Here is a 12,034-nt window from a genome sequence, read left to right as displayed (position 1 = left end):
GGAATCTAAGGGTTTTGTAGCTAATTCTGGATTTAGCATCTGATTCTCTGGTTATAGTATATAGACGGGTTCCTTTTATGTTAATAATTCACTTATAAATTCTTATAGTACTATGTCTAGTTATATTTATGATTGTACTCATAAGCTATAATTGAGATAGCTTTTAAGACACTATTTTATTTTTCCCACAATCATCCAAAAGACACATTTAAATGTTTATTAGTCAAGAGAAAACAAAGGTAAGAGATATAGTATAACAAGACTTTCTTCATTATTTTTCATATTGATCCCTATAAACACAGCTTTTTTAATTTTTTAATATAGATTTTTAAAATTTAGGTTTCACTGTGCATTCTAGTATTATACTCTCCTTTTAATATAAAATTTAAATATTAGTGGTTTATTAAAATTTTTACTATCTATATTAAAATATTCATTCACTCAAAAACATCATTGAAATATTGCCTTCACTAAAATAAAATTATGAAATGGAAGAAATGATGAGACATCTAACTGAAGGTAAAAGGGCAAAGAAAGTGATGCAAATGAAAAACCAATGAAACTTGGCACTTCCATTTATCCAGGCAGCCTTAACCACAAAAGCTGCCAATCACACTCTTTAACTCTGAGGCAGGTAGTAGAATTTTTCATGATTCATCATCCAGAAAACTGTTTTAATACAAAGAAAACAAACTGAGGAAGTACTGTTTCTGGCTGACAACGTAGCTTAGAGCAAATCAATGCTACTTTCCAAGAACAACTAGGAAAGTGTGATGTTAAAAAAATATACCTGTTTGATGACGTTGGAGAGCATCTAAGGCAGCCAGATTTGATGATCTAAGATTCAGAAAGACAGGACGTTCACTGAGGTGAGCACAGCATTCTTTATACTGCTTTTACCTGAGGACCTGTGCTGAGACTTAAGTCAAGCTGGACAAGAGACTGAGAATCCCAAGAAGCTGGCAGGGGAAGGCTGCTAAGAGGCAGAGAAGCTAGCAGAGCTTTTGACAGTGTCATGGAGATAAGTAGACAAACACTGGAATTTGGGCCTACCAATGCAGACAAGACTTGAGGGGCAAAGATCCGGAAGAAAAGGAAACCACAGAGAAGTGAGCTCAAAGCTGTGTTTGTTCAGTGGAGCTTTCAGTAGCATCACAGTGCTGGAGGGAGGAAAATGAGAGTTCAAACCCACCAAAAAGGAGACCACTGATAAACTATCTAGCCTTTCTGTTGTGACTCCTGGAGCATTACACTCCAGGAGCATAGGCAAACTAAAGGTAAACAGATCCTTACAAAATTTGAAACAAGTTTTGTGTTCACTCAATGTTCAATTATGATAAGTGATGTTTCCTCCATTCCAGCCCCCTGCATCTCCAGAAATGGAAATATGGCTTTTCATACACAATGTCAAGCTTTCAAAGACAAACTACCAGATATACCAAAAAAAGAAGACCAAGAGAAAAAAAACAGACAATAGAAAGAAATCCATGAATACCCTAGTTATTATCTGAAAAGGCTTCAAAATAACAATGATAGGTATGAAAAATATATGTCAAGATTAATAATTTCACCAGAGAGCCAGAATCTATTTTTTAATCAATCAGAAATTCAAGAATGAAAAGTAATTGCCAACACAGCATTCTATAACTAGCAAAATTACCCTTCAAGAGGTGAAGGTGAAATAAAGATATTTTTAGACAAGCAAAAACAGAAAATTTATTGCCAATGCACCTGCATTAAAAGAAATTCTAAAGGAAGTTCTGAAGGAAAAAAGAAAATGATTCAAGATGATTCAAGGAACAGAAGGACTGAAAAACAATGGAAATGGAAATATGTGGGTAAATCTAAATAAATAATGCATATACAAAATAACAATAATGTCTTGTGGGATATAAAATAAGTAGAATTTGAATTCAGATCAACAAGAATATAAAGGGTGTGAGGGGAAGACAATATTCTTCAAATTATGTGAAGCAAAAATGTATCTCCTACATCAGTTGCTGGACCTTTTCTCAAATTCCAATGAACATCAGTGAGGAGAATGTCTCTTAAGCTAATAGGCACACAAACTGGAGACATCTTGTTCAATTTTTCACCCTCTGTTCTGTTAGAATAACCTTTCTTCATCTCCTAGTGCTCAGACAACAGGAAAACAATTATCAAAATGTTTAATAAATTAGTGCCATTCAAACTTTAAGAAATTAATGATAACCATTAAGCATGACAATAATAATTTTTAGAGTAGCTACTAAGTAGCAGGTTCTTTACATACATTATCTCATTTCATTCTCACAACAGACAATGTAGGTTGACAGAAATAGGGATACTATTTCATGGACAAGGATAGTAAAGCTCAGAAAATTTGAACACTGGTCCAAGGTTACAAAGCAAAGAAATGAGTAAGTCAGCCCTCAAACTTTGGTTCTTCAGACTTTGCAAAGCACATGTTTTGTCCCACTAAACAGCACTACTTACATAAAATGATGCAAAAGTCAGTGTTAAAGAAAGAATTCAGTGGGCCTAAACTAATGATGAACTGATTTATTTAACTACTCCTCTATGTAAAGTTAAATAATTCTAGACAGGGTCAATTTTGTAACCTTTAACAAACATGTAGGAGAAAGGGTATGGATTATTACAAAATAGGATAAGGAAATCAGGTTACTCCCTGTGACATCAAACATACTTAACAAAATATCTCTTTTCAATTATATTCCAATTTCAGAATCTTAAGAAATCAAGAGTCAGTGAGGTTTGTCCTCATAAAATACCAAAAAAACCTTCCATATAAAACTATATTTTAAAACCTATATAACACCCATATGGAAACCCAAGAGACGCAGAAGAGCTAAAGCAGTCTTGAAAAAGAAGAACAAAGTTGGAGACCTCACATTTTCTATTTTCAAAACACTGCAAAGCTACTGTAATCAAGACAGTGTAATACTGGCATAGAATAGATATAGATTAATCTAATAGAAGGGAGTCCAGAAATAAGCTCATACGTATATGATCAACTGATTTTCATCAAGGGCAGCAAGACCATTCAATGGGGAAAGAACAGTCTTTCCATAAACAGTACTGGGACCACCGGATATCCATAGGCAAAAAAATACATGAAACTGTATCCCTACCTCACACTTTATACAAAAATTAACTCAAATGAATCATAGACCTAAACACCAAGAGCTAAGCTAGAAAAACTGCTAGAAGAAAACATTTGTGACTTTGGGTTAGTAAATGATTTCTTAGACAAGACACCAAAAGCACAAGTGACCAAAAAGTGAAACAAAACAACAACAGCAAAAACATAGATAATTTGGACTCCAAATGATACTATCAAGGGAGCAAAGTGACAACCCACAGAACTGGAGAAAATATTTACAAATCATATATCTGATAAGGGAGGGTCTAGTATCCAGAATGTATTAAGAACTCTAACAACTCAATAATAAAAGACAACCCAGTTACAAAATGGGCAAAGGATCTGAGTAGACATTTTTCCAAAGAAGATATAAGAAGACATACAAATAGCCATTAAACCTATGAAAAGATGCTCAATACCAGTAGCTCGTAGGGAAATGGAAATTAAAACCACAATGAGAGAATACTTCACACACACTAGAATGGCTATAATAAAAAAGACAGGCAATAATAAATGTTGGTGAGGATGCAGAGAAAATGGAACTCTCATATGTTGCTGGTAGAAATGTAAAATGATGCAGCTACTTTGGAAAACAGTTTGACAGTTCCTCAAAATGTTAAACATAGAGTACATATGACCCAGCAATTCCACTCCTAGATATATACCCAAGAGAAGTGAAAATATAGTATATACCCATATAAAAACTTGTACATGAATTTTCATAACAGCTTTATTCATTGAAAATATACTATACACCCATACAAAAACTTGTACATGAATGTTCATAGCAGCACTATTTATTATAGTCAAAAAAGTGGAAGTGACCCAAATGTCCATCAATTGATGAATGGATAAATTGTGGTATGTCCATAAAATGGAATATTATTTGGCAATAAAAAGGAATGGAGTATTGACTCATGCTACAATATGGATGAATCTTGAAAACATTATGCTAAATAAATGAAACCAGTTACAAAAGATCACATATTCCATTTATATGATTTCACTTATATGAAATGTTCAGAACAGACAAATCTAGAGACAAAAAGTAGGTTAGTGGTTGCCAGGGTTTTCAGGGAGGGAGAGATGAGAATGACTACTAATGAGTATGGTATTACTCTTTTGCGGTAATGAAAATGTTCTAAAATTGTCTGTAATGATAAATATGCTAAAAACCACTGAATTGTACACTTTAATTGGTGAATATTATGGCACATGAGTTATATTTCAATAAAGCTGTTTCAAAGTAAAGTAAAATAAAATACCATCAGTTTATGATACCAAACAAAATTTTACAAAGCAGATGTTATTTAGGAAATTACAGAAAGTATATACACACACACACACACATATATATATATATATATAGTGTTGCCAATAACTTGCTGCTTTGAAACCATTTTCACTGTGAGTACTATATTCTAACGTAGTCATGACCTCTAAGAAAAAACAATAAAAACAATTACTTTTTTATTGTAAAAAAAGAAAAAAAGTAAATAGATACCAGAGGTCACACTTTTGAGGGGAAAGAATAGAGTTGTGTTAACTTTTAAAATTCCATCAGAAACCAAACAACCTAATGCGATGTTGAAAGGAGAGTCTGCAACACTACAGATCAGTTCAATAAATCTGATAAATAATTGTCACACAGAAAAAGATACAATAACTATGTCCACAAGATTTCAAAAATGCTTAAGCTCTTGGGTCTGACCTCTTGAAGTTTTGGCATAGAGTTTCACAACAGCACTTACACACAAAGAAAAAATATTTCATAACCTCTCAAACAATTAGCCCATTCCTTCATCTATAACTGTGATTTACCTCAATGAGATTGTTAAAAAACTATATATGAATAATAACAGAATTTCTATTTAATAGAAAAAAGTAACTCTCAAGCAAGTATTGTTTCCTCTATGAAAAAAGGTTTATCATGCCAAGTAAAAATTGTATTCAAACTTGATTTAACCTTAACCTTTGCAGTAGAAACTTTAGTTATTTCCTAGAGTCAGAAGATGTCTAGAGATATAACAGTGGTACATCTGAACTTGGCAGAAAACAATGGTACATCTGAACATCTCATTCAGGCTGGCCTTTCAACGAGTTGCCTCACTACACATACACACACACACACACACACACACACACACACGAGCACATATTCACATCCACACACCTAACCCAAAGTTACCTGTGAAATTTTAAGAATTTTATTTTCAGCTAAGTTGAGGCAAATCTAGCAAAGAACTCCATTCCTTTTTTTTTTCAGTGATCTCAAAGCTGAATATCATCGTGTTCAAACCCTTCATTTTATGGATAAAGAAACTGAGGCAAGCAAATATAAATAACTCGCATAAAGTCACAGAGCTAGTTAACGACTGAGTTAAAACTTGAAACTCCACTTGCTATGACTCAGATCTTTCCATAATACTGGGCTTCCAGGGCCAACTCAAGAGGGAGAAACTAACGCTTTAGTCACACATAGGGACACCTCCAGTTTTCTGCCAGATCTTCGGATGAGAATGTCACTGCCTGGATGATCACCGGGACAACAGAGATTTCCATTTCTGTCAGAAATACCATTATGCAGAACATTTAAAGATTATGCTCTAGCAAAATGAGACTTTTTCTTAAAGAAGCTAAATCATTTTCCTTCTTCTGAACATTTCAAATATAATTTATACATAATAAAACATTCAAGCACACTTTGTTCCAATTTTGTAAATAACCACCAATGTGCCATCTCATTTTTTTAATATTATAAGCAGATAGCCACACAATAAGGTTCGAAACACACTACTCCCAACATATGAAACCTTGGCATATTGAATATTTTAAGCCGAAGGAGTTTGAGAGAACAACAGAAGCAGGAAGGTCACTCTGACCTTTACCCAACCCTTCTTCCCTGAAATAGGTCATAAAACCCTCATGTGAGAGCTACCCTGCCTATACCCTTTGAAAGCAAAGGGACACCGAGGAAACTCCCAACAAACAGCCCTCTCTGAGTTTCCCCTAGTTTACCACCCTTCCCTCCTACTCCTTAACTTACCATATTCCTCCAAGACCGTCCAGTCTTCATCAAACCCAGCATAAAAATACTCAGGTCTGTTTCCTCAGGTCCTCATTTCCTTATGAAGGCTCCCATGTCACAAAAAACTTACATTAAATAAACATGTATGCTTTTCTCCTGTTAATCTTTGTCAGTTTAAATTTCAGACCCGGGGACCCTAAGAGGATTGAGGAATACTTTTTCCTCCCCTAATCACACTATAGTCAAAAAGCTAAGAAGAGAGCCAAAAAAATGGAAGAGAAGCTTTCATGAGCCGCAGCAAGGGGAGAGAGACGTTAAGCAGCAAAAAGCACAGTGGTTCTGCAAGATAGCAAAGAGTAAGAAACAACATGCCAGTGGTTATGTAAACAATAACCAAACCCGAGGCAGAGTGGGGAAACTGTAATCAGAGTATTATTAATCCTAAACAAAAGTGGTTCCATTCCTTTTGCTAATCAGCACAGAGAAACCTAATGAGCATTCATTTTCATGGCCCCAGAACTTGAGGGATGATGACCCAAATTCTTATTATTCAACATAATACCGTAGTATCGGTAGGGAACAGTGTTCTGGAAGGACACTCAGGAATGTGACAAGCCAGTGATGATGACTTTAGGGGTTCACTGCACACACTCAACTCTCTCACAGTGCATGAGGGGGTCGGGGGACTGGAGAGGGTCCTTTTCAATTTACACCTTTCTGCCCTGGTTGACCCTGTTTGGTGCTTGTGTTACTTTTATTATTTGACGTCAAGAGGGGTTAAATTGTTTGCTAATTTATAGTTTTCTTTAGAGTTTAATTTCAAATTATATTGAAGACCTGAAGCCAGTTTTTTTTTTTCTCTTTAATTAGGTAAGGACTAATTAAACACCCAGCAAAGATACTACTTGTCAGTAGATCCTCCCTCATATCATATATCATCTAGAACTCTTGGAGTTCTCTTCTACCAACTACACTATAAAATCAGAATGTAAATACAAAAATCAAACAAAACAAACAAATAATCAAAGAGTATAACATGAATGTTAAGGAAATACACTAAGATATAAACAGTTAAATTTGGGTGGCAGCATTCTGTAGTTTTTTTCCCACCTTTATATTGTTAATGTCTGTGTTCTCCCAATGTAAATTTGTTTATAAAATCATAAAAATCATAAAAACAGCCCTTTAAAACTCAGTGTAAACAATTACATATCAGATATATGATACAAAAAGAATGGGAAAATTAACATTAAAAGCTAAAATTTATTTTTCTCCTACTTCTTTGTATTTTCTAAACTTTATATAGTCAGTACAAAAAATAAATTTCCCTATAAAAAAATCTTCATTTTAAAGTGTTTTACATGGTAGAACTTTTGGTAAGCAATTAGATATATCGTGTTTTTTAATTTTATATGAAACTTACTCTTCCCCTCCCCTTATAAAACAGATAGTTAGAAAGATAGATTGGAGCTGGGGGAGAGATGCTTTGAAGCAAAATGCATTCTCAAGTAGAGGTGGAATGCAGAGAAAGTAACAGAGAGCAAATCCCCAACACAAAAGCAGAGAGGAGAATATCCTTTTGCATTATACAGAAAGAGGTAAATCCACTGAGAACAAATCTGAAACCATGGTTTCAGAATGAAGAAAAAGGAAAGTCATTCAGATTTTTAAAAGAAAATGTTATTAGTTTTATACAGGCCTCTTAATACAAAGCACAGTCGTATGTGGGAGTTTCTATATATTCTACAAAAATTTGGGTTTGACTTTCAGTTAATGTAAGCATTAGACAAAATAAGAACAGGTGGTGTGTCTGAAGCACGGTCCTGGAGTTCTGTATGCTCAGTCTCCTCATTTGGAGAATGAGAAAAATCACACCGATTACAAACAGTTGTAAAAATTAATGTGAGCACATTTGTAAAAGGGTCTGATACACAGCGTAGAAAACTGAAAAGGTCTCCTGTTAGAACCAAAAGGCACTGGCTAATGTTCAACAGTAAACAAAACAATGAATTTTTAACATTGTCAATAAATCAGAATGATTAATGATCAGAAGCAAATCAGCAAAATTAAAGATCAGAATTTCAGGGTGAAATGATGACTTTCTAATCTCAGAGCATCTCCAACATCTCCAGCTCTTACAGGATTTAAAATTAGAGCTTAGATTTTAGAGCATTCACTTGAAGGGCTGTATGATAGTGTGTTCAATCTCATGTCTACAGTTCAAACCGTGTATTTCAGTATTCTCTGAGTTAATAAAATGCTTACAACTGTCAAAGTGACTTGCTTCAACCTATTTATATCTCTACATACAATCTTACCATTATTTAAGTATAGGCCTCACTACTTACATGATGAAAAGGATAAGGCAAAGCTATCACACCTTTATACATCATCTGACTTCCATCCACCAATTCGGGTATTCAACAGATTGACCACTTACCATGTTCTAGGTACTACGTTAGGTACTAGGATACATCAAGACATGACAATGATGATTAGAAACAAACATCGCCCTTGCCTTCATAGACCTTATAATCTAGCACGGAGAATAGCCAGTCAAACAATCACACAAATTCTTTTTTTTGACCAGAAAAATAAAAAATAGAAAAATAAAAAACTATTGTGTTGCATTACTCTTATTTATTTCTAAAAACTTAGAACTCCTGGCTCTGAATTCACTGTTCTACTATATCACAACTGACTCAGTTAAGTAGGTCATTTAATTTTTCTCTCATCTTACTCAAAACCCATTTTACACTGGTTATATAACTAGTCATCAGAATGTGCTGTAAAGCACTTTACAACCTTTATTTTTAATTTCCCTTTGATGGTATGCATTTTTAAATGTCGAAAAACCTTAGATTGTTTTTCCAAATTTAGTTTGTAATGCCTTCTAAAAAAGAAAAATGTCATTTTAAAATGTAGCATATGAAAATTGCTGTCCATTCAAATGACATTCTGGTATGAATCATCTCTCAGTTCAGTCTTTTTTTTTTTTTAAATAGTAGGCTTATACCACGTACAGGCTGATTACTTAGGTAAGTTTCTTCCATTCATTTTGAAAACATTTTTCCTTCTTTCAATTCCTTTTTGAAAAATAGGTGATAACCGATAGAAATAATAATGTTCGTTAGTAAAACAGGTAAATTTAAAACCATATGTACGTTGATTAAAGCATGATAATGAATGAACTTGCAGATAATGCTAGAAGAAAGGACGGGATTAATACAGATGAGGTAGCCACACCCCGACCCTTGCTAACCTGAAGGTGTTCCACCACCAAATTCAGGGATTCAAGCATTCTCTTCACTGCCCATATCCTCCTGTTCTTACAGTTAGTTTGTTCAACTTCTCCCTCTTTTATATCATCAGGTTTTCCAGCGCAGCAGCCCTTTCACACATCCCCAACCCACCAGCCTCTTTCCTTCACTTTCTTCCCTATCCATTGCAGATTCCTTGACTTGTCAATCATGCTCTTAACAATTCTTTTCATTGCATCATTTGGCCAGGACCCAACACTAGATGAAGTTAACCACTGTGCTTTCTCTGTGCTTGCAGTGGAGTTTATAGCTTTGCATTTTACATTTAGGTCTGTAATCCATTTTGAGTTAACTTTTGTGAAGAGTATAAGTTCTATGTCTAGTCATTCATTTTGGGTAATATATATGTAAAAAGGAAAGCCCAGCCCTACATGGATCACGTGAAACTAACAATCTTTCACATGCGCGTATGCTTTTAAAAATATCCCTTAGTTCAAGAGTAAGTTTATTAAGCTTGTGCCACCAAGTATAATTGTACCTTGGCCTCATACACTTCAATATTACTGGTCAGAAAGAGCCATTCCAGAAATTTCGCCATTTGCAGCAACATGGATGGACCTAGAGATTATCATACTAAGTGAAGTCAGACAAACAAAGACAAATACTATATGATATCACTTATCTGTGGAATCTAAAAAATAATGAAAATGAACCTATTTGCAAAATAGACTCACAGATAAAGAAAACAAACTTATGGTTACCAAACGAGAAAGGGTTGGGGGAGGGATAAATTAGGAGTAGGAGATTAACAGATACTACTACATATAAAATAGATAAGCAACAAGGATTTACTGTGTAACACAGGGAACAATACTCAATATCTTGTAATAACCTATAATGAAAAATAATTTGAAAAAAATATATGTATATATTCTTTGCTGTACACCTGAAACTAACACAGTATTGTTATTGTGAATTAACTATACTTCAATTAAAAAAAAAAGAACCATTCCATTTCTGATCACTCTATAGTAATCAATCAACAAATACTGATTGGACCTGGCATTATCAGTATTTGGCAATGCATGTGCCAAATTGAGCCTGCTGCCGCTACTCTTGCTTCTCTCATTTGCTGGTAGCCTATAGCAAAAGACATGGCTCTGAGCTGTGCTGCTTGAAAAGAAAATCCAGGAAACTACAGGGAATTTTCTTTTGGGGTCAGATGGGGAATACTTCAGGATAGCTAAGAACACGGGCTATAGAGTCAGACAGACCTGGGGTGGGTGACATGGACAAGATAGGAGAGAGCCTCTCTGAGCCTCAGTTTCCCCACCTATAAAATGGGAATAGTAATAGTACTTTCCTCCTAGGGTAGTTGTGGGGATTAGATGACTTAGTGTATATAAAGCACTAGGATTTCTGTTGCCTAAGTCTTATAGCAGTGATGGTGGCTTGTAGGGCCACATGTGACTTTCGAGCTGCACTGCACACATTCATCTCCCTTACTGGCCTTTTTCTGATATACAAGAAGGGCCTCTTTTGATTCGTGATGCTGCAGCCTGCACTGCAGCAAATCCTAGTAAGTAGTTCTTTAAAGGTCTTTGCAGAAAAAATCAGTAGGAAGGAAAAAAGAATTTGTGGCAAACAGAAAACCACAAATGTGACTAAAATTGTATTTATTATGAAAAGTATAGCTACTGAACATATATAGTTATTTCTGTAAGTAATATTTTATAAAGGACATGTAGTAAGCCAGAGTCAGTACAAATTTTTGCCCTTTAGGGAGCTCAAAGTTATGGGTCTGTTTTTACCAGTATAAAATTGAGCAACAATTTTCTTTCTAAATTTTATGACATCATCTATTACACATTAATGATTAGTATTATAATTCAAACTTCTCAAAGGAAAAGCATCACTGGAAAAAAATCACAGATTACATTAATCAACACGAAATTACTGCTGCAAATTGTAGATGTGAAAACTTAAACCATGTGCTTTGGCTCGGCATGGAAACACAGAAATGTTATGGAAAATAATAACAAAGCACTTACATTCTATAGCTAATATAATATTTAAAGTCATATTGGACATTATACTTATAAACAACTTATATGTTCAAAAGAGCAGGTATCATATCTTACCATTTAACTACTCTAAGATGCAAAATTAATTATGTGACTAGTTTCCAGGACCAAGAAGAAATCTGAGAAGCTATGTGAATGTTTATGAAATAGGAGTAAAATCTGAAGAATCTGCCTCCAGTTCTACAAAGCAAAGCAGAAATGTTCTATATTTTATTTGAAAGAGAGAAATATGTACTTATAAGAAAGCATGTCAGTCCAAGGCTTCTCTGGTATCTAAAATAAAACACAGGAAATAATTTTCAAATAAATTATCTAAATCTTCATTTAATGGCTCAACAGTGAAATAAAATGTCTACTTAAGGTAACTTTTCAAGTAAATTTTTATTCCTGATAGCAATAAGCCTGGGAGAAAGGCAGGAAAAATTGAAAATCATACTCATTATCTAATCCCACATCAATTATAAATGCAGAAGAAACAAAATAAAATATTAATATGGCTAGAAATGTACCCCCATACATA

General features: G+C 34.3%; 1 protein-coding gene across 4 annotated transcripts in view; it reads right to left on the bottom strand.

Moving 5' to 3' along the window:
• Positions 1-12,034, bottom strand: part of NME7 (NME/NM23 family member 7) — a 260,189-nt gene that overhangs the window by 217,793 nt on the left and 30,362 nt on the right. For 3 of the 4 annotated variants that reach the window (XM_070043985.1, XM_070043988.1, XM_070043987.1), the window contains exon 2: positions 791-837. The exons of the other annotated variant lie outside the window; for it this stretch is intronic. In XM_070043985.1, the coding sequence (XP_069900086.1) occupies positions 791-814 (24 nt within the window). In that variant the 5' untranslated portion in view covers positions 815-837. The remainder of the gene's footprint in view (positions 1-790; positions 838-12,034) is intronic. 4 annotated transcript variants of the gene reach the window in all.

Source organism: Globicephala melas, chromosome 1 (assembly GCF_963455315.2).
Source record: "Globicephala melas chromosome 1, mGloMel1.2, whole genome shotgun sequence".
Taxonomy (NCBI): Eukaryota; Metazoa; Chordata; class Mammalia; order Artiodactyla; family Delphinidae; genus Globicephala; species Globicephala melas.
Note: the sequence above shows the minus strand (reverse complement) of the source record. Positions and strands in the feature narration are given on the sequence as shown.